The sequence below is a fragment of the Lactuca sativa genome, chromosome 2, assembly GCF_002870075.4.
Source record: "Lactuca sativa cultivar Salinas chromosome 2, Lsat_Salinas_v11, whole genome shotgun sequence".
Taxonomy (NCBI): domain Eukaryota; kingdom Viridiplantae; phylum Streptophyta; class Magnoliopsida; order Asterales; family Asteraceae; genus Lactuca; species Lactuca sativa.
This window is the reverse complement of record NC_056624.2, coordinates 59,830,509-59,855,799: the sequence shown is the minus strand read 5'-3', so window position 1 is coordinate 59,855,799 and position 25,291 is coordinate 59,830,509. Positions and strand designations below refer to the sequence as shown.

Below are 25,291 nucleotides of genomic sequence, written 5' to 3'. Positions count from 1 at the left end.
GCTTCCAATTTTATCCTTGTTATTACTACTACAAATATTTTGTTCCGTAAGTAGCGAGTACTAGCAGTACAAGTGCTTTGATAAATAGTGATTAAATTTCGTAGTATGATCCCTACTAGGTCCCTCTATGATAGTTTGGTGTAATCTAGTCGTATATAATTAAGATTGAAAAGACAGTCGAATGAGTGACCCTACCCTAAGCCCACAACCAAACAAGGAACATGAAATAAAGCAGAATCACACATTCTAAGTCTGTAGAATCTTAATTATATATGACCCTAATGTTTACACTGCTCATCATAGATCACCTATAAGAATCCTTAATTTTTATATGAATGGTGTAATTTATTCGGGTGAAGGGGCAATTTATGACTATGATTTGTCACGTTTCAAGGTTTATAGTCGATAACTCTAAATGGGCACCGGGTTTAGTGGAAAAATTGAGGCTTAAATTTTGTTGTTTAGAAACGTACCGATAACTGCCGATGGTTTCGGGAAAGTCTCTCATGTAGTGATCAATAGTACCCTTCCTTTACTATCAACATTTGCGTCCCTGGCTCTTCGGCACCCCTTTTTTGAAATGTCCAGTCTCGCCACAACCATAGCTGGTTTGGCTCACTCTGGCACTGGCGGCTTGAGCCGCCTGTCGGGTTGGCACTCTACAAAAGCGAGTGGTATGCCCTTTTTTGTTGCAATTCTTGCAATGCATCTCTCACAAGATCCTTTGTGATGGAAGTTACATTTGTGGCACTTGGGTAGGTTTCCCGCATATGATTTTGTCGGCACTGAGGCAGTAGGGGTAGTGGTGGCATGGGTTGCCACAATTTGTAGTCTTTTTGCAGGTACCTGAGTCGTACGTCCCCTTTTCTTGCTCCAAAACTTTCGTTTCTTGGGTAGTACTTTTCCTTTGTCACGGGAGTTCTTAGATTTCAAACCATACAATAAGAAATCAATCATATGATACAGGGGAGATTCGTAATCTAACTGAAAGTAACTTAAACATATTGTCTAAAAACTCTTATTCATTTTGTTTGCTAGTTATTAGTTCTTAAAATTGATATTTTAAAAACTCTATTTTTACTTTTTGTCTCTAGTTTAATTAAATAAATTTATTTTTTAAATCAAATCATGTTAGTTATTTTAAACTTTGTTATTTAATTATTAGAAAAACTGTCTATTATGCTAAAACTAACTGATATTATATAAAAATTATAAATTTAAAACTAATACACAAACCACATATCAGTTTTACGTTTATGGTATTGACGAATGACGATTATAGGTCAAAAATAAAAATAAAAAATAAAAGTAAAAAAATAAAAAAATAAAAATAGGTCACGAAATGATTATTCTTTTCCTAGTATGCCCAAGTAGAACCTAACCTTTCTCTTTTTTCATTTAAAGTATTTTTCTTTATATTATAACTACTAAAAGTTTCTTATCATTGTCGAACATTAAACATTTTACACACTACTGGGACAAAAATGATATATGAGTGTTTTTAGTTTATTTGTGTCACATTATTGGGACAAAAATTAGAAGTTAGATGACATACTCGGTAAAAAAAATTTAGTAACCAAACAAGATGACTTAAAAAATGGTCGTCATATATATAGTATTTTTTTTTTCTAATTTAAATTGGTCCTCAATGTCAGTGAAAATAATGTGTTTGGACATTGATGGAATTGAATAAAATAATTCGTCGCATGATATTTGTAATACACGTTTAAATAATGTAATTCATCAAAAAGCAGGCCAGCGCAAAAAGACTCCAAAGTTGAGCATCGACCTTCTTTTACCCATTTAAATCGAAGTAATTAACAACCATGACATTGGTGTCACTAGGAAGAAATCTGTTGCATCAGTTTGGTCACAGCGCAGGAATCTGCCGAGTTCATCATCTGTTCTTCCAAAAGGTCTGTAAATCAATTTCTTCGACTCTTCTACAGAATTGGCCATCTCTTTTCTTTAATCTAATTCTTCTAGGATTCCAGGTATAAGAATTGGAGTTTACAAACACATGTGTATACTAGTAAAAATTTTAAGGTTCAAGATTAGAAAATTTAGAATCGTAAACACCAAAAGATATTATTCATTATGCTCCATAAGCTTTAAACACTTGTCATTTTTGTTACATCAAATTTTTCTTAATCTTTATTAATCAAAAAGAGATTATTATAAACCTAAAAGGTTGATTGTTTCAAAATCTTCTTCTATAAAATGAACTTATTTATTTTTATCTTGCACATTATATTTTTGAAAACTAACATTGGTTAATATTAATAATTTTTAGATAAAAAAACGTTAAACTGATATGTAATGATAAAGTTTTTAAATCTTTGATATGTTAATCGTTTTCAAAATTACTTTTTTATAAGGTAAATTTCTATAAAGTATATTTAAATCTATCTTTTTATGTTTAATTAAATAGATTAAAGACAAAAGTGCAAAAATAATTCTTGTGGTTTGTCATAAATTGTCAATTTAATCAAAAAAAATTTGAACTAATCTCCAAAACTTTGATTTTGTTTGATATAAAAAGATTTTGAAATTCTTTATAATGATGGATTTACCCTTTCTATTTTATTTACTTAATTTCTTTTTATTGCAAAAATCAGAAGAAAGAAAAAAAGGAAAATTCACACCCTAGCCCATTAGGAATGGCAAATCGAGCTGTCGTGTCATATTTTTGTCTCACACGAACACGACACAACACGATGTCATATTTTTTTAACTAACACGAAAACAAACAAATTAAAAACGAAAAACACGACACGACAAATATTACATAATATAACAATTAGTTTACTTAATTAATATTTAATTATACATATCATAAAAAAACACAACAAAAAATGCTAAATCGTGTCAATTTCGTGTCGAATTTTCAACACAAACACGATACGGCACGACATCGTGTTTTTTACACTTGACACGAATTCGAATTTTAGTTTCGTCCCAATTTCGTTTTGTGTCGTGTATTTTTGTCAGGTCGTGTCATCCATTAGCACCCCTACACCCCCCCCCCCCTCTCTCTACAATACCCATCTTGGCATCTTCCACCTTGATTTTAAATTTTAACACAGAAAAAACACCACCACCACCGCCAATAGCTTCTGACATTGTTAGCGCCACCGTTTTTGGCTAACCACCAAACCAAGGACAAATATGTCAAGCTTTGGTGCCACCCTTTCGTCAGTGACGATGTCGTCTTGCTCATTCTCTGACGATGATGTTGATTTATGGGATACACCCCCGAGGAATAACAAATCAACAAACCTAAAAATGCGATGTCTTAAAGTTACATCACCTGAAAACAGATGGCGGCAGCGCTAAGGTTACATCACCTTGATGACGGCCGTAGTGACGACGATAGGGTTACCAAATTGTTGTTTCTTTGTCTCTCCACATCGAGATGAAAATCACCACAAAAAAAACAGATCTAAGCCATGATTCCGATGTTGGTGGTGCTTTCCGACGAGATTAACGGTGAGGTGGGTGGTGATGGTGTTGACCGGTAGTGGTAATTACCGGAGGGAAATAATGTGAAGAATGAAAAAACAAGTTTAGTAGCTTGAAAAGAGAAGGGTGTGTGTGGTGGAGTTGAGGTGATGTTTATTTTTCTTTTTAGTTTTTGTTTAATTCTTGTAATAAAAGAAAATTGGAAAACATAAATACGAAGGGTAAATCCTTTATTATAAAATAATTTTAAAATTTTGGACAAAACTCGAAACAAAATCAAAATTTTGGACCTGTGGTGCTAGTCCAAAAATATTTGGACAAAAATAATAATTTTCGACAATCTGGAATGAACATTTTTGCAATTTTGTCTAGATTAAATAATAAAAGATAACATCTAAATATGTGCAATATAAAATGTTATGAAATGAAAATTCCAAAAAGGAAAAAATATACAAAAGGATTAAAATTCAGAGTTCCCAAATGGTTGTAAATGTTAGAAAATTATTTTTTTGATGATGCAAATTTATATAAAGTAAATTCAAATCAATTTTTTATGTTTAAATAGATAGATTAAATAATAAAAATATAATATCCAAGTATAATATAGGTGTAAAATAAAATGCTACGAGATAAAAATGTCAAAAATGACAAAATCTATAAAAGGATCATTAAGATGTTAAAGTTTACTAAGGTGTTGTTTGTTTTTTTGAACCAAAAATTCATTAAGTCTGTAAATCATCTATGTAACCTTGTGTAACAGTAGAAGTAGACAAAATGGTTGCACACTGTAATCAGAAGTGTGTTTGTTTTTAACATCTGCATGCTGCAGCAAATATTAAAAAATAAAATAAACTGATTTTATATAATGAAAATATTTTTTAATATCCGATATTTAATAATGTATGACATTTCAGCAAAAATTTATGATATTTTCAACAACAAAAAAAATAATGATATTTCAACAAAAAAAAAATAATGATATTTCAGCAAGAAATTATCATTATTCAATATAAAAACCGAAAAAAAAAATCATTTAGCAAGAATAAACCAAAAAAAAAAAGGTGAAACAAGAATTCATCAATATTTCAGCAAGAAAAAAAAAGGTTGGAAGAGGTTGGAAGAGACAATAAAAGTGATGCCCCAAACAGGACAAATGCAAATGTTTTTTACTTTGAAGACTTCTAGAAAACAAACAACTGTGAAATGAAAAGTATTGTGTGTGTGTTGCACCACACAGCAATAAGAGGGCTGAAGATATGTTTTACAAAAAACAAACAACACCTACGTAGTTGTGGTCGGAGTGACTTCTCAAAAACGAACTATCATCTCCAATTGTAAGAATTAATTCAAAAACTCATTCAACTTTTACATAAAAGAAACATTAATGCATATGAGATAAATTATGATAATAAGAGATGATTATGTCGTTCACAAATCATGATTAATGAGATTAGAACAATTTCGGATTTCAGTTACAAACTAGCTGCCATGCCTTATGTGAAACAATCATTATTATTAGGATAAGAGGTATGCATGTGATAGCCACCACAATGAGGCTATCAGGAGTGGGCGTCCTAAAAGACGCATGATGCTGAGTTGGCACGACCAATGACGCGTGAACACCGCCCCAAGGGCCGGTGTTCGTGGTGTCGCGTGGATGGGAAGACGGAAGAAGACGGAACTTTCTATTGGTTTGCTTTTTTTCAACCGTTTGCCCTTTAATTTTGTTGGATTTTTTTTAATCCATCGAAGTAGAAAAGAAAAAAAAACGGGTTAGTACCCGTTTTCCAGTGAAATCGGGTGAAGAAGACGAAGTAAAAGCGGTGGATATTATAAAGTAGTTGTAAGACCCGCATGTTATACGGACTCGATAAAACAAAAAAATTAAATATGAAGATTAAAACAAAATTTTATTTAAATTTGAAATTTAAAAGGAAACATATTAAATATTATATAAGTTGTAATATTGTAATTTATTGGTTATTTTCAATTAAGGCAATTATTAATTAATGTGTAAATATGATGTGTTAATTAAGAAAGATAAAAAAAAAACGAGAAAATGACAAATGGAAAAAAAACATTTATTCAAAAATACCACAAAATGACAAATGTCAAAACTGATGAAAGATTGACACGTGGCAAAAAAAACTTTCATTTATTAAGAAGGATGTTTTAATTGAAGTTACAAATTTGGTCCTTAAAATTCTATAACTTAATCCTATTACACCATTTCACTTTTATCTGAATTATATTAAACCCTTAACTATATATAATTATGTTTATTTAATTTTAAATGTTAATAATATGTTTATTTGATTTTTTTAGTTAGTAAAATGATTACTTATAATAATGTTTTTTATTTAAGCTAATGTTTTAAAATTAAAAAAAATATATAAATATAAATGATGTGGAGTGGTAACCTTTTTCAATGTCTAGTGGGTTGTTTTTATTTAATATAATGTTACAAAAAAAATATGTTTTTTATTTATTATGTTTTTTATTTAATATAAATGTTACAAAAGATAAAAAAAAAATTAAAAAAATGAATATTGTTAGTGGTGACCATTTCCAAGGTGTAGTGGGTTGGTGGTGAGTTCGTAGTGAAGCTGATGTAGCATAGAGGTGGGAACACTTTTTCGGTGGGCTGGTGATAACCACTCCATTTAGCCTAAAGTCGATGTAGATGTAAGGCCTATGATGAAGATCACCCTACCATTAAAGTACATTTATACCTCTATAGTATAAAATAAATGCACCATACCCAACCCTTTTTATCTATTTTTCTTTTTCAACTTGTATTATACAACTGCATTAATATATATAATTAATTAGGTGAGAGGCGACAAAAGAGGAAAGTAGGGGAAAATGATGTGACACTTATGCGGTTGGTAATAAAATAAAAGAGTGTGCATTTCCTTAAGGAATTAGACTATGTTCATTAGCAATCTGTCACAAACAAATCTTTCATTAAAATCTTGTTTTCTCACTTTTCCACTTACACAACCAATATTAAGGCTATGGGGAGTGGATCAAACATGTAGCGCGATGTCATAGCTCCGTAAACACTAGCTCTCTGCATGTCAAGCTTTGGATCCCAATTCGGTAGAAACTTACCATGTCTTGCTTTTACCTCTCTTATCCTACCATGCCACACTCTTATTTCTTTTCCCTCTCTTATATTTCTTTCTGATTCGAGTTAGGTGCCGCCAGGTTGTTAAAGGTAGAATAAGGGTGATGGATCAGAAGTATGTAAGAGATTGAGGTGCATGGATGGTTTTAGGAAAAGGCAGGGGCTCTGTGGTCAGTGCTCTCGGTGGTTAGTGGTGGAAAAGGTAGTTACGCAAATCAAATTTCTTTTCTTCTTCCTTTTCTTTTTCTGATTCACCTTTGGTGGCGTCAAGTTAAACATGTTTAAAGTTGAATAAAGGTGGTAGATTGGAAATATGTAAGAGATACTGGTGTGTGGGTGGTTGCATGAAATGAAGATGTAGGAATTGTTTTCAGGAAGTGGAGATGATAACGGGTGAGTTCCGGCTAAGGTAGGGCATATGGAGATGACGTTAACGGGTAGTGGTTTATTGTTTTGTGAGCCCAGTTGTGAAGGTGGTCGATGTATAGATGCTCGATGGCCGTTAATGGTGGAAAAAGCGGTGCGCTTAGTGATTGTGGTTATGGGCAACAAACAAGTGGCGGAGATTATGGTGGTCTAATGGTGGTTTCCGATCGGTGTTTCTTCTCGGTCAGATGGTGTCGGTATCTCATAGCTTCAAGGAGGATGAATTTGCCCTCCCCAACCATCCAAATGGAAGGTCTCCTGTGATTTCACCAATTTCACCTACAACAAGCACAATTGATCGGAAGTTTATAACTCAATTTTTGTTGGGCAACAATACGAACAGTAGTACAAAATCTATTTTTTGGTGCAATGGAGTTTTTTTGGGTATTATTCCCTATTTGGTGCGGTTTTCATTGTTTTTTGGTGCAGTTTGCAATTTTTTCTCGGATTATTTGTTGGTTCAGTTTTGGCTATTTTTTGGTGTGGTTTTATAACTGCACCATTAAATAAGGGTGTTTTTTGATGTGATATTTGTTGGTGTGGTTTGATATCCATACCAATTAATCATTTTAACCGCATTAAAAAATAGTTTATGTACTAGTAGACTTTAAATACACGACACTCCATTTCCTTAGAGTCACTTTCTTCCGAGCAATCCAAAAGATTTTTTTTGATATCCAGGCAACCACCCCAAAAGAAATTGGAACTTATACTCTCAAGATGATTGACAATTGTAGTAAGTGCCTTGAGAAGATAGATATGTATGATTTGAGAATTCCAAGACACCTTTTTAATGAACAACAATCTCACTAAGATCATAGGGTGTCATGTCATACTCACCACACTATTACATATCACGTCATCGCAACATCATTTTTCCTTTCACCCCACAAAACTAACTAGGGGGTACCATAACACACCTTACTACACATTTATTTTTTATTTTTTTCTTTTGTTTTAATTGAATGTAATTTGATTAAAATATAATTTTATAAAATTAATAAAAGGAAAATACTTCATTATTTTAATTAAAACGATTATAATGATAGAACGATAATTTAAATTAAATGACTACATCGATAAAATAACGATTAAAATAAGACGACTACAAAATATGACTAAATATAATTTTTTTTTCATAATTTCCGCTTTATATCCTTCGAAACCATATTGAGCTCGTTGTCGGTGAGATGATCGAATAGTTTTGTTAAAAATTCTATATCAAGTGTTCTTTGTTTCTCATCACGAGTTCTTTGTTTTGCCTCTTGCGCTTTCTTTTTCTCCTCCAACTTTTATTCTCAAAATTCAATCGAGTTTTGAAATTCAAATTATAAAATTTGAAACTAGAAGTGACCTTTTGAAAGTCAACTTCTCTTCCGACACCTGATGTATTCGATGAAGACCCTTTCTTTTTTGCCCTATCTCGCCCCGACCACTGTCAAACTACCCCTTCGATTTCAAGTTCATCCACGACGTTCAAATCAACCCCAAAATAAGCATCTGATGATGTATTGTAGCTTGTCTCCGAAACTTTTGTTCTTTCATGACCACCTTCTTCCTCTTCCTTGTACTCTTTTACCCATCTTAGGGACACATACAAAAATATTGAAACATCAATAAATTTGAAATACTTTTTAGTATCAACAAAATATAGTTTAAGCGTTCTTTCAAAAATTTGTTGATCGCTTTCCCATCTTTTCTGTTGAGTAAGCAGTTGTTGTAAATGTCGTTGAATTTGGTAACCGTTTTGTTTCTCTCGAAACTTTCTATTGCATTGGTGCATTGTACGGTAAAGCCCACGACCCATGATAGTAAGAAATCACTTCATAATGTGTCGCCAAAAGTGCTCATCTTTTTGTGCATTTCTAGTTTCTAAATCCTCATAAATTTCGACCTATGATTTCGCTAACTTCATCTCTTCGTCTGGTTGCCATTGTTGAGCAAGTGCCTTTCGTTCCCAAAACCGATGCTTTTACTTTCTCTCATCGTTTGGGGTTCGATGCTTCAGCTTGTGTTTTGCGAACAACATCGGGATCGGTTTCGGTAAACGGTTCGGGATCGGGTTGTGTTTCCTGGACAAATTCAACATTCGGAACGTATTCGGGAAGTGGAGAATTTTTTTTGAAAGATGGTTGGGATAAGAGGTTGCATCGGGTAATAGTGTTAGTAGTGGACTTGTTAGGAACAGGGTTAGGGTTGGGGTCGGGGTGAATCATGGATGAATCAAGTTGAGGTCGATAAACCACATATCCAACGTCCGAACATTTGGACGCGATTTCTTCTGAGAGATAAATTGAAGATTGTTTTGGATTCATTTTTGAAAAAAAAAAAAAGTTTGAAAAGTTGTAGAATTGAGAGAGTTGTGTCTAATATGTGTGAGATATGGGCTAAATTTATAACTGAGTATTAAGAAAAAAAAGATTTTGAAAAGTAACTGTTTGCCAAGGAAGGGGGGGGGGAGAGAGAGAGAGAGAGAGAGAGAGAGAGAGAGAGAGAGAGAGAGAGAGAGAGAGAGAGAGAGAGAGAGAGAGAAGGACAGTGTTGTGAGTGAGGGTTGCTAAAAAGATTAACCTTTAGAAACAGACAAGTGAACTTCTGATGAAGATACTTGAAATATATCTCTTATTTTGGAATGATGTTTACAAGTTATAATGAACAGGCAAATATTTTGATGTGTACGTGTTCTTTTTCGGTACCAAGATTATATTAAGTAGCTTCAGGTTCAATGTAATTAAAGTCAGCTTAAACAGTGAACTTATATTGTGATTTCCAACATAAACTTCATTCTCTACATTATTTAAATAGTTATAAAAGCTTCTTGATTTAAAAATTGCATAGGGATTTTTCAAGAAATTACGATTTCTCTTCATTATGGGATTCTTAGAATCGGTTTCTAAAGCATTCAGTCCACCACCTCCGAAAATATGTGGATCTCCAGATGGTCCTCCAATCACATCACCCAGGATAAAGCTTCATGATGGAAGACATTTATCCTATAAGGAACATGGCGTTTCAAAAGATTCAGCGAAATATAAGATAATATTTATTCATGGTTATAACAGTTGCAAAGAATATAATCCATTAGCCATTACTACCTCTCCGGTGTGGATCCTTTTCTTTTTGTGTGGTTATTTTGTTATTTATCTTGTCTTAATTAGGATTTATTTTTTTGATCTTTGCAGGATCTTATCGAAAGTTTAAGGGTGTATATTGTTTCATTCGACCGACCTGGTTATGGAGAGAGTGATCCAAACCCAAATCGAACCCTAAAAAGTTTTGCTTCTGATGTAGAGGAGCTTGCTGATCAGCTTGGACTTGGATCAAAATTCTATTTAGTTGGATTCTCAATGGGTGGACAATTGGTTTGGCCTTGTCTCAAGTACATCCCTCAAAGGTGCAAACAAAATTTGTATAGATCTTTGTTTTTCTTAGCCAATTAAAATAAAAAGTTAAAAATATATATATTTTAATAAATAAATTTTTTTTGTATATCATGTTTTCATTGATTTGGCCACATATTATTTGGTGGTTATTTTCAATTAAAATTTTCCACATAGCATTTTCTGGTTGTTTCATTATTATTAAATTTCACAAAATTTTTAATTAAATGTATTAATTGCAATAAATATAATAATAAATGCATTTCAATTTCATTAATTGACTTTCCTTTTTAACTTCAAACTTTATAAATTAAAGTCATTAATTTCATTTGTTTGACAAAAAAAACTTTAATTCTAAAAATTCAATATTTTTTTGATTTTTCTTATAAATTCAAACTTCACAAATCTACTATCTATTATAATATATGAAAATATTTTTGCCAAATGTCACACTTTCAGTGATTTGGCCACATATCATTTTGGAGTCATTTTCAATTAAAGTTTTTCCACGTGGTATTTTGTGGTTGGTTCATTTTTAATAAATTTTACATAATATTTAATTAAATGTATTAAATGCAATAAGTATATAAGAATAAATGCATTTCAACTTCATTAATTGACTTTCCTTTCAATTTTAAAATTTGTAAATTAAAGCTCATTAGTTTCATTTGTTTATTTATCTAAATTATTTGTTTAAATTTAAAACAGAAAAAACACTTTAATAATTCTAAATATTTTTAATTTTTTTTATAAATTCAAACTTCTCAAATATTTAGAATTTTATATTCATTTTTTTAATCAATTGAACAAATATTTCTCTCTCTCTCTCTCTCTCTCTCTCTCTCTCTCTCTCTCTCTCTCTCTCTCTCTCTCTATATATATATATATATATATATATATATATATATATATATATATATATGTAAAATACATGTTTGCATATATTTTTATAATTAGGTATTATAAAAATATGTATTTATTAAGTACATAAATAAATATAAAAATATATGCAAACATGTATTTTACAAATATATATATATATATATATATATATATATATATATATATATATATATATATATATATAAATGTGTGTGTTGGGGGGGAGGGGGGTGTTTTTTCTATATATTTTGTAAAATACGTGTTTTTATATATTTTTGTTTTATAAAAACGTATATTTATACAAATTCATTTATTATTGAAATGTGTTTATATATATGTTAAATACGTGTGTATATACAATTTTTAATAAAAAAACTGATTTGTAAATATATTTATGCATTTAATAATCAACTAATTTTTTAAATACGTATTTGGCACAAAAAAAATTATATTTTTTTAAAAATTATGTGGAAAAAAGAAGGGTTTTGTGAAAAAAAAAATTTGTATAAATATGTTTTATAGAGTAAAACAAACATACTCAAAATAAAATTTTGAAAAAAAAAAGATGTAAAAAACTAAATGTAGTATGAATTTTTAGCAAATTTTGAAATCTAGGTCAAAAGTATAAATTTCGGACTAAATTTATAATAACATTTAAAATATAGGCCAAAAGTGTAATATTTAAAAGTTGGATAACCTGTTGATTGGATAAAATGGTCAAAATGGATATATTTCCAATTTTTGGGACTTTGAAGCCTACACATAAAGACTTTTTAGTAGATTTTTCATTTTTTTTTTTTTTGATTTGGCCCTTTTTCTATAGGGAGTTTATTTCTAAATATATTGATTTTGTATGTGTGATTGAAATAGGTTGGAAGGAGCAGCTCTCGTTTCACCTGGAATTAATAACTGGTGGCCTTCCTTCCCTTCAAACTTATCCAATGAAGTGTATAATAAAATGATGAAGAGAGACCAATGGGCTCGACGTGTTACTCATTACCTGCCATTATTGACCTACTGGTGGAACACTCAAACATTGTTCCCTAGACCATCTCTTTTTTCTCGGGTCGGTGAAATGTTTTCTCCCCAAGACATGGAAGTTTTATCAAAGCTTTCTGACTTACAGGTAATTCCTTTCCTAGATGACTTTGTTTGTGTTATATATATATATATATATATATATATATATATATATATATATATATATATATATATATATATATATATATACATTGATATGTTAACTATCATTTAGAAAATTTGTAGCTATAACTCTATGTCTATGGTTACATGATACTTAGTATCACTTTGATAACCTGGGTTGATTCTATCTTTTGATCAACATTAAATTTTTTGCAAATAAGCTAGCCTCAGGCTAGAAAGTTTCTATACTAGTTACAAAAAAGCTCAAACATTCCCTTGAATGACAATTGGACTGATTCAACCTATATAAAAACTCATTTCTTATTCTTCTTAATTTTGATCCAACCAAAAGCCATAATCTTTACATCGCTAGCCAATTCTATATTGTTTCTAATCTGATTGTTGAAGAGAATAATATTTCTATTATATTTACAATGAGCCACATAATAGCAATGTATCCATCCGTATTTCATGGGGAATTCGACGAAAGCCATCAATCTCAAATAAAGAATCCATATGCCTAAACATGATAGGAAGAACATCCACCAGTGATGTAAAATCACATACATTTCTCTGATTGTCGAGCAATTCATGACATATGTAATGTAGTTGAGGCCGCGATGGCCGTAGACATGAATAACCCCGAGCACCTTATTAATGATTGTTCCATATAGGATGTCGTGAGCAAAACCGGAAGATAACAATAATAAATATTGAATATGTACAAAAACAATAAGGACTTATTTTGTAACAAAAAAATAAAATGACTAAATGTGTAAAATGTAAAAAATATATTACCCTATTAAGTCATTTTTTCCGGCTTACCTACAGTCGGTCATAAAGACTAAATATGTACAATTTAAACAAGTTGAAGGGGTAAACGTAGATTAAAAAAATTCAGTGACCAAATATATATATAAATGGAAAAGTATATTACCTTTTTAAGTCATTATCCATACTTTTATAACCCATTTCGAGATACTCCATAGTCCATACATCTTATATTATTGTTCACTTTTGATTTTGAAGTCTTTTATTCTTCAATTTTGCCATTAAATATTTTTACGTGTGTTATGAATTACACAATTAAACTTATAACAATGAATTAAACTTATAACAATGAAATGACATTTAGAACACAATCTATTAATATATTTTGCATCAAGTATTATATATTAAAAATAAAAATATTTAAGGTCAAAGTTAAAAAAATATAAACTTCAATAGTTAGTTAAAAGTGGACAATAAATATGATACATAAGACATATTTATCTTAAACTCGTAAATACAAAAAAATAAAAAAATAAAATAAAATTAATTTACGGTGCTTATATCTTATACATGGGATCTAATCAATACTATTGCGTATGATTAATAACATTAAACCATTAAACATGTAATATATTACAATAAATGAATAGATTTTTTTTAAATATAAGATTGAATTTTTGTTTGACTAGTTGGTTGATTTTATTTGGTCATCATTTTAAGAGTTTAATATTTTTACATTCCTTTCCTTTACCTTGTTGAATTTTTTTTATGATCTATTTATACATGCTTTTGACCTCGCTTGAAGTATATATATCAAAATACCAAAAAGGATTGTAAATGTTGATTATCAAAACCAATAGATACATAAGGAAACCGAAAAAGAATATTGAGAATTATATGTCTATTAGTTGCAAATGATAAATCCAATTACTATTAATATGATTACCAAGATTCGTCCAAATCCCAGGTCAATCATTCTCGGTTATATCTGATTATAATAAATGTAGAAGAAGAGTGTCCTGTTATTGGATGAAAGTAAACGCAAGTAATGTAAAAGTGACCTGTTGACGGTTGATCTTGATCTTAGAGAACTGGGCTCCTTTCCTTAAAGGTTTTTATTTCGCTTGTATCGTCTGTAAGCAATAGAGTAAAACCTAGGATTTAATGCAGATTCACTGAGTTTCAAACAAAATGGAAAACGATAATTTCAAAGTGAATATTGAGAAACTAGGAAGAAATCGCCAAGAATACTGAGAGAGCCTTGAACTTTTGTGTATGGCATATGGCTCCTATGGGGTTGTATTTATAGGTGTCGAAACCTTAGAAGGCAGAAAAGGGCTCTCAAAGGTTGACCCATAGAAACCCTAGGGAGAGGACATGCTCTCCAAGCAATCCGTTTTCTAAGCCTTTTAGAACATTCTATCACCTTATCCACAAAGTCAACCATTTGACCGGATTGGTCAAACCGACTTGACCCGAACTCATAAGTAGTAAAATCTCTCCATCTCTTAGCGACCGACGCATCGTAAAAAATGCCAAGTACACCTAAATTGCGCCATTCACGTACTTACGACCTCGGCTAGTGCTATGCTAGGCTAGACGTGCGCGTGTGTGGGCTTAGCCCATTCCTTTGATCCACTAAAGCCTTTGAAGGCCTATGAAGGGAAAAACCTTATAAACCCACTAAATGTCCCCCCCCCCCCCCCCCACACACACACACACACACCGACAATGTGGGATAAAGGAAACTTGCGGAATTGCAATATTTCCTCAATAATTTCCAACAATCCCCCACCAAGTTGGAAAGTTTCCTTTCAGTCAGACACATGATGTCACTTAGGTGTCACGAAGATTAAACCCTAGTTTAATGAGAACAAATAAGAAGAGACCAATTCAATGATATCCTTATAGGTTTAAACCTTGAACCTTATGACCTCTCCGGTTTACCCCTACACATCACGTGTCGTCTTTGTGTTCTCCTTGAGCTCTAATATAGTCATGAGGTATAAATCCTTTTCATGACCATTTAGAAGATAAACCACTAATCGTCATTTGAGGCGGCACCACATCTAGATCATATAGGAAATTTTTTACAACATCTTCGTTGCTTAGATGTCTCTAAAACTTTGCTAAGAGTCGTAACTCAAACTTTGTTCTTGGCAACGATGTACTATCCTAACTTAGATGGATATATCATTAATGATAGTATCTTCTATCATTAGTGAATTCATTGTTACCCTTTAAACTTGAGAATTAGGAGCATTAATTTCAAGTTGGGTTTCCATCACCTGGAGTTCATGAAATTGCTCCATGATAGACTTGTCATCAACCATTTGAAACTCTAGGTACTTAGACACTAGTTACTTGTTAGTACCTTCATCATGTGCCTTGTACTTAACTTCCAAAGCACACCATAGCTCTCTCGGATCTTTGACCACCGCGTAAAGATCATAGAGCTGATCACACAGTGATTTCTTGATGTGAACCACACACAGTGCCTTAGACTCTCTACGTAGAGCCCTTTGCTTTTCCAGATAAGATATGATCGTTGGATCTATAGTTTTCCTTGCCTCAAGAATTGGATTAATAGGAATTGGGGTCATTTTTGGGTCCAAAACATAGGCGAGCTTCAGCACATGAAGCATGAACTTGACCTTGTTGGCCCAATGGATATAGTTCTGACCATCGAATCGACCAAGCTTAGCAAATTTTAGGTTCATGTAATGGAGACTAGCTGTTGTGATTTGGGTGTCCATAGTCTGTTAATTTATCACAATGGCTTAAAACCTTTAAGATTGTTGAATATCATAACCAATAGACACGCAAGCAAACCGATAAATAATTTTGAGAATTATATGTCGATTAGTTGCGAATAATAAATCCAATTATTATTAATATGATTACCAAGTTTCGACCAGAAACCAGATCAATCCTTCTCAATTAGATCTGATTGTAAGAAGTGTAGAAGAAGAGTGTCCTATTATTGGATGAAAGTAAACGCAAGTGTAACGACCCAATTTTCACATCCAAAAATTTCATTTTTAAACATTACTTTAGAAAACATTAATAATTAAAAACATTGTTTGATCAAACCACATCACAACGTAAACCATGTCTAAAAGCCAAATCATACAACCAATCGAAATATCAGAGTATAAGTCCCAGAGAAATCTCGTAAATGCGGAAACCAGTGTGTACATGATGTGCCGCTACCATTCCAGCTCCTTCCCCTTCGATGAATAGGTACCTGAACCCAAAACTGTAAACTGTACGCACAAAGCTTAGTGAGTTCCCCTATAATACCTCATACCATGCAAGCATATAACATACAACATTCAGCTAGGAGTTACGGGCCTCGCCCACACCCGTGAAGATACGGGCCCTGCCCACACTTCGCTAGACGGGAGATACGGGCCTCGCCCACACTCGTGAAGATACGGGCCCTGCCCACACTTCGCTAGCCGGGAGATACGGGCCTCGCCCACACTCTACTATCTGGGAGATACGGGCCTAGCCCACACTCCACTCTCGGAGAGATACGGGCCTTGCCCACACTCAACCGCTAACTCATAATATACAAGTATCACACAGACAACAAGTATAGACAACTCTATCATACCGACATATATATCATACTTAACTAAACCAAGAGATATGGGCTCGGCCCACACTCTAGTGCTAACATCTCGTCTACACGGGTCGGCCTTGGTGCCTTAGACTCGTTCCTACTGGAAGGAAACTCACCTCGAAATAGTTATTGGTCTGTGTGGGAATTGACTGTCTGCTGCTGCTGCTGCTCCGGAAATCCTCCGGCTATAATTGCCACAAAACACTCAAACAAACACCGCTAACTGACCCTCGGGTAAATTGACCATTTTACCCTTGATCAAGTTAAAATTCAAAGCCAGAGTCATCTTTCAGTTGACCCGACTCGCCGAGTTGGCTTCCCAACTCGCCGAGTCCTTATCCAATCAATTGTCCTGCAACCCGTCTCTACTCGTCAAGTTGGGCGTTGACTCGACGAGTTCTCCTTCTAAACTGATATCCAAGTCCTTCATCCTACTCGTCGAGTTGTATGAACAGCTCGCCGAGTTCATCTTCATCCGATGAACAATTCATGCTGTGACTCGCCGAGTTGTATGAACAACTCGGCGAGTCTGTTCTTGATCTAAGAAGATTGCCTTGAACTTGCCGAGTCAGGGCGTTGACTCGCCGAGTTCCTTCATGGGTGAGCTCGGCTACCAACTCACCGAGTCCACCCAGGACTCACTACTTAACTCGACATAATGAAAAGGGGACAAACTCGGAGACTCGCGACCAGACTCGCCGAGTCAGATGAGCGACTCTCCAAGTCTGCTTCATGCAAAAGCCATATACGCGATTTTGCTCGAATCCAGTCCATGCCATTCATAGATCTGGGCTCCTAGGGCCTGGTTTACACGTAAAGTTTCCAACTTTACGTGTAAATCATCACCAGTAAAGGTTCTAAGGCTCAAAGTGCACCAAAGGGGTAGGTCTAGGGCTTGTGTGCAATATGACTCCATAAAGGCAGTATATCCAAGCTCCAGGGACTGAATAGGGTCTAGATCTAAAGGCTAACAACTTGAATCAACCAATAATGCACAACCAAGCTTGGGACATGGTTCAAGAAGGACTTTAATGGAGTAATAAGCATAGAAACAGAGGGAAAACGAGTTATACCTCCAAGAAATTACTGAGAGAACACGAAGATGCTTGGCTTACTTCCCTTCCTCTTGATCTACTCCTCTTCCTTCCCAAAATTTTCAAGGAAACACACTAAAAAGCCTCAAACTCACAAGAACAAGGGCTAGAATGTATGGAGAGCTTCTGAGGGTGAAGGGGGCGGAGTTGGGGCGCAAATGGTCGTTTAAATAGGGTGTAAACCCTTGGAAATTAGGGTTTCATTAGACAGCGCGGACTCGCCGAGTCGCCAACTTAACCGCGTCCCAAGTCTCGTCTCTACTCGGCGAGTCGGGCCTCCAACTCGCCAAGTCCAAGGCCAATAATACAAAATACTCAGATAAATCTTACATACTAGGAACCAGGTGCTACAGCAAGTTACTAATGTAAAACCTACCTACTGACGGTTGATCTTGATCTTAGAGAACAACATGGATCGGATTTCTGTCCTTAAAGGTTTTTACTTTGCTTTTATCGGCTGTAAGAAATAGAGAAAACCCCCATGATTTAATGCAAATTTACCAAGTTTACAAACACAATGCAAAACGATAAACGCAAAGTGAATACTGAGAAACCGGGAAGAAATCGACAAGAATACTAAGAGAGCCTTGAATTTTCATGCGTGGAATACTGCTCCTAGGGAGCTGTATTTATAGGTGTCAAAATCCTAGAAGGTAGAAAAGGGCCCTCATAGGTTGACCGAAAGAAACCCTAGGGCGACGACTTGCTCTCCAAGCAAGTCGTTTTCTGAGCCTTCTAGAACATTCTGTCACCTTATCCACGAAGCCAACCGTTTGACCGGATTGGTCAAATCGACTTGACCTGCACTCGTTAAAAATAAAAGCTCCTTAGCTCCCGATGTGAACTACCAAGTGCGCCTAAATCGCGCACTCGCGGCATCGGCTAGTGCTAGGCTAGGCTTGGCACGCGTGTGTAGGGTTGGCCCATTTCTCTAATCCACTATAGCCTTGAAAGGCCTATCAAGGGAAAAACCTTATAAACCCCGTAAATGTTTCTTCCCCCACCAATATAGGATAGAGGAAACTTGTCAACTTGCAATTTCCTCTATAATTTATAGCAGTAACTATATACTAACATATAAAACATAAAAAGTGTTTGGTAAAATAATAAGAACCACTAAATGTTTCTTCCCCCCACCAATGTGAGATAGAGAAAACTTGCCAACTTTCAATATTTCCTCTATAATTTCCAACAGTAACTATATGATAACATATAAAACATAAAAAGTGTCCGGTAAGATATTAAGAATCATCAGAATTATAGTTAAAAGAATAAGAAAGTATGTGATAAAATACATCTGTTTTTAGAAACGACACTTTATATAAAAACAAACAAAGACTAGTAAGAAGCTAGCTAAAAAAAGTCTAAGTTATTACAAGAAAACAAGTGTTGGGCTTTGGAGCCACAACATCCAATCAAAAGACAATTTAGACCTATTAGAATACTAAAGGAAAGAACGAGAAACAATTATATAAAAACCTGACACTTCTTTGGTTGCTCGTTACCAAAATGCTCTTATTTCGAAACATCCATAAGAACCACTAAGAAATAAAGAACAATCCTTCCAAAACATCTTTAAACTTATTCCTCAATCTAATATTATCAAACCAATCTATGCGGTCGCTAGTAGAATTAAAATCATGATCCTCCAAATCCCATCACTTCAAAATTTTATCCAAAACTATTTTAGCAACCAAACAGGAAAAAAACATTGTGGTTCACCTAATGACAAGAAAAAATGTATTTGGACTCCTAAACACAAAAAGAATAATTTAACTCATGCAAAGTCGGCGTGTTCAAAACCGAATATCTAAAAATTCGGGTATCCAAAAATTCGGATAGTATATTTTGATATCGTAATCCGTATCCAAAATTTCGGGTACGGATTCAGATACCAAAATTGGATATCTGAAATTTTTAGATTTTGATCGGTATCAAATTTCAATCCACACAATCAATGTATTAACAAAATTAGTTGTTCAAAAATTGTATCAACAGAGTTATGATCAATAAAAATCCAATGACTAGCAAATTTGAGATCAAATGAACCCATAGTTAAACCGCATAACCTATTAAACAACGAATGTGTTAACCTATTGATAGTGTGCGAGATTAATTTTATATTAGACGAATTAAAAACCATTAATTATCAATTTAAGACACCCTAAACATTGAACCATTTAATCAAAGCACCGTCATCACTATCATTGTATACTAGACAAAAAAAAAAAAAAAAAAAAAAAAAAAAAAAAACTAGAACCATTAACTCAAAGCTTTATTCTTCAATAATTTTATATTATACAAATTAAAAACCATTAATTATCCGTTTAAGACACGCAAAACATTGAACCATTTCATCAAAGCACCATCATCACTATCACTCTATTAGAAAAAAAAAAACTAGAACCATTAACCTAAAGCTTCATTCTTCAACTGACAGCTGTTAATCGACAAATTAAAAAATAACTAAAAGAACAGGGACATATTTTCATATAACACAACGGTTTAAATAAAACAGCAAGATTGTCTCTCTAAAAGAGTCATTATGGAGAGAAGAAAGATTTCAATATATATAACCACTTATATTACCATGTCGCATCAATGTGGTATACACTAACACTCCCCTTCAAATCGAGAGACTTGATAAGGATAGACAGTGACGTGCCGAACCATGGGGGTGCGGGATGCCGACTCTTAAAATTGTTTAGGACGCTCTAATACCATGCAAATATATGTAGAGCCCAATATTGTCTCTCCAAAAGAGCCATTATGGAGAGAATGGGGATTCCAACATATATAGTCACTTATATTGCTATGTCGTACCGACGTGGGATACACTAACAACAATCTTCCTTATTTATATAATAGACAAATACCATAAAAAGCACAATATTATCACATGCAATTGAGATCAGCACCATTATTATTATATTTTTTTTGTTGCATCTAGCCACAAATAGGACATAGAATTATCACCCTAGCACATTTAACAGTTTTTTTGGTTAATTCTGTTAAATTCTTTACAAAATCAGTTCTAAAATTTCAAATTTGGTCCTTGTAGGTTGCAAAAAATTGCACCACATATCCAAAACTCAGTTTTATGCTTTTTAACTTCTTTATTTTCATTTATTTTTTAGTCAAAACTAAGCTTGTTTTTATATTTTTATAGTTTTTTTATATTTATATTTATATTTATATTTATATTTATATTTATCTTTATTTATTTTTGTCATTTTGATAACCTCTTCTGATATTTTTCAAAAAATGTAGTATGAATGTTTTTTTATATTTTCGTATTTGTTTCGTATTTTTTGTTTTTTTCGTATTTTTGTCACGTTTTGTTTTCTTGTCAATTTGATAATTTCTTTTAATATTTTTTAAAAAGTGTAAAGTGTATGAATATATTAGAGTATATTATATTTTTGGTGTGTGATTTTTTTTTGTTTTCTAAAAAACAAAAAAATGAAAATAATGGAAAAAAACGAAAAAGATACATAAAAAAATATGAAAAATAAATGAATATAAAAAACAAAAAATAACAAAAAGGAAAGAAGTTAAAAATTATATATATATATATATATATATATATATATATATATATATATATATATATATATATATATATATATAACAAAAAACAACAAAAAAAATATAAAAACAAGTTTAGTTTTGACTAAAAAATAAAAAATAATGAGAATAAAGAAGTTAAAAAAAACATAAAATCAAGTTTTGGACATGTGGTGTAGTTTTTTGGAAATTATAGGGATGAAATTTGAACTTTTCTGATTAATTTTGCAAAAAAAAAATAATAGAGTTAACCACGAAAATCATTAAATGGGTTAGAAAAAAATAGGGCTTTTCTCAATTACGCCTAAAAATATTATGGCTTTTATAGTATTTGCACTTATATAATTAAGTAATAAGATAAAATAAAAAATAGAATAAAAAAATCACAATTTTGGATACCAGATATCCAAAATATTCGAAAATGTATAAAATGACTATCCATATCTGAATCCGAAAAACTGGATATCTGAATTTCTGGTATACAAAATTTCGGATAATTTCGGATTGGATATCATAATTTTGGGATTTGATTATCGGATACGGATATTTTTGAACACCCTAATGCAGAGCACTTTGTAATGGTTAATGTTATAAAATATTTTTTATTATATATATATATATATATATATATATATATATATATATATATATATATTGATTTTTGTTGGATTAAAAATCAATTTGATTTTTTAATTTAAAAAGATTCTACATTTTACAATATTTTATTGAGTTGACCATTCTATCCGGTTAGTTAACTGATACTATTCCGGATTTGGACAAATTTTTTTTCGGAAAAACCGTTTACATTATTTCTTCCAAAAAAATTAAATTTGAAAATCTTTCTCAAGAAAACCTTTACATTTGACAAACCTTTTCTTTTAAACCAACTTTTTTTTTAATTTTCTTTATTTTGGCTCTTAACTCTCATACATTTTGTTGTTGTTTATAGTTTTTACATTAAAATATTAAAGAACAATTGATTTTATTTAAAACAAATAGAATTATGTTGTGTTCGATCATTGTTGGCAACATGCATATCAAAAATTATTTACATGATTTCAAAGATTGTAGCAAGTAATAACTACCTAGTTTGACTTAACATTGTCTTGTAAGGAGAAAAGCATGAAAGCTTAGACTAGCTTCTAAACATATATTGGGGTTTGGAGGTTATATGTCTGTTTGGTTCTTAAAACAATCTAAATATCAAACAAACTTATATCAATGTTCTTCACCTGCTACAATCACCGAACATCATAAAAATATATTTTGATGTGTATTTTGATAAAATATTGGATATAATAGTCTTTCTCTTTGTTTCAAAAAAAAATCATCGCTGCAGGTCATGAGTTTGAGTCCTATGAGGATTTTACTGATTTAACTAACATGATGGGGACATGACCCCCTCTTCCCACACATGGTGTTTAAACTAGACCATGTGTTCCGTTAGACATGCATGGCATTAAGGTTGCTCAACCAGGTCATAAAAAGTTGGATCGGTTGGGGTCCTTAGTCATCAAAAAAAAAAAAACGAACTTTTTTGTTTGTTTGTTTTTTTTCCCTCATATTCTAATGTTGAAAATCATTATGAATAGCAAAATAATAATAATAATAATAACATGACAGCTAGAACTGTAAACGAGCTGAACGTTCAGTGAACCGATCGTGAATCGTTCGGCGGGAAGTTCGTTTATTTAATAAATGAATGAACATGAACACAAATTTTATCGTTGAGTTAAATGAACAAACATGAACAATGGTCTCATTCGTCCAATTATGTTCGTGAACGTTTGTTTATGTCCGTTTATATAAGTTTATTTTGATGTTCATATATGCTTAATTGTGTTTGATTACATTACTATATTATATGTTCATTTATCTTCATATAGGTTCAATTATGTTTGTTTATCTGTGTTCATTTAAGTTTGTTTGTTTATATTTATTTAGCAGGTTCACGAACATAAACGAACGAACATGAACAATATAATTTGTTAAATAAACAAACATGAACAAGAAAACTCGTTCGTTTATCCGTTCACGTTCGTTTATTTGTTCAGCCAACCTAATCGATCGAACATAAACAAACCCTGTTCGTGTTCGTTCGGTTCGTTTACAGTCCTAATGACAACGATGAATCAATACAGAAATGTCTGTGCAAATGAAAACATAAATTAAGTCTTAAAGGAATATAATAACATTATTATGCTGAAATTAGATTCTAAAAAATATTCTATGTGAAGTTTTTTTCAAACAAAAAAGTTGAAAGTTTTTTTACCAAAAAGATTGACTAAACACGAAGATTACAAGTAAACTTGTAAAAAGATTCAAATTGGAAAAAAAATTGTCTTTTCGAGGAAAAAAATTAAATTGATATTTCCAATAACTAAAAAATAAATTGATATTTCCAATAACTAAAATTTAGTAAAATATATATTTAGTCATTTTTATAAATTCGGTAAAAAAAACACTCATACATATATTACTAAAAACAGCGTCCTATCCGGTAAAGTCCATCAAGTCATAAAGGAAAAAAAAAATATCAAACAATTTGGCTTATGTTACTCTTTTTTGTGTTTTAAAGATGCAGACAACCCCACAAGGAGAATTCGAGTCTCTCCATCGAGATCTAATAATTGCATACGGTAAATGGGAATTTGATCCAATGGAGCTCGAGGATCCCTTTCCAAATATTGAAGGATCAGTTCAAATATGGATGGGTGATAATGACGACTTTGTTCCTGTGGCATTACAACGTTACATTGCCCAAAAACTCCCATGGATCAAATACCACGAGATCCCAGGTGCTGGCCACATGTTTTTTTTAGCTGATGGTATGTCCGACACCATCTTGAAAACACTCCTTAATGTGAAAGATTAGCTTAATGTCTCATGGGCTTTGGATCACTTGGTCTTTGTATTTTAGGCTTTTAAAACTCGATTTGCTTTGTTATTTTTAGTCTAAACTAAAAAAAATGTGTTATTTCGGTGTCATATAGGGAATTGGATCACTTCGTCTTTGTATGATATGCTTTTAAAAGTCGATTTATTTTGTTATTTTCAGTCTAAATTGGAAAAGCGTGTTATTTCGGTGACATGTATCGTTCAATATTTATTCAGTTGGTGGGTTTTTTCTCCTTCTCTTTATTGTCTTCAAGTGGTGCCATCAGCCATGGGGTACTCAACTTCCTTTTAATATAATAACCATCATTTCAATGTAAGAAAAGGTGGATAAGAACCTCTCCCTATTTGGAATGAGAAATTAAATATCCTCCTACTTTTGTTCTTACAAATCTTTCTACCCAATTAAATGATGACATGTGTCATATTAATGTATTAAAATATCATTAGATAAGCATTAAATAATACACATGTCACTATTCAATTGGGTAGGACGATTTGTAGGAAGAAATAGTAGGAGGATATTTAATTTCTCATTTGGAATACTTCGTCAAACTCATATAATTCACACAATTATATTTTAGGGATATCTCGTAAAAGAACCTAATTTTTTATATGAACATTGCCCTTATAAAAAACAAAATTGTGGCAATTTGTTGTAGATTGGAACATGAAGGGAAAAAGAAGTGGTGACTATGTGAACTTATTTGTAATAATGGTTTTATTAAACCTTATCTATTGCTTTGGGCTAACTTTGGAAAATTTAGTATAAATATTTATATTTTTACCAACTTTGGACTTATATAAATATATACATATGTTGTATATATAATTAACTCTAAGTGGGTTTGTGTTCTTCTCTGTAAGAAGTTCGAAACGATATAGTATATGTCCAAAATGGACTATATGTGAA

General features: G+C 32.2%; 1 protein-coding gene across 1 annotated transcript; it reads left to right on the top strand.

Annotated features, from left to right (window-relative positions):
- Positions 1-1,770: 1,770 nt before the first annotated feature.
- Positions 1,771-24,615, top strand: LOC111904824 (uncharacterized). Its single transcript, XM_023900539.3, has 5 exons — positions 1,771-1,916; positions 9,857-10,120; positions 10,201-10,412; positions 12,151-12,406; positions 24,062-24,615. Exons 1-5 carry the CDS (start codon positions 1,827-1,829, stop codon positions 24,356-24,358), a joined length of 1,119 nt encoding a protein of 372 aa, XP_023756307.1. The 5' UTR covers positions 1,771-1,826; the 3' UTR covers positions 24,359-24,615.
- Positions 24,616-25,291: the final 676 nt, after the last annotated feature.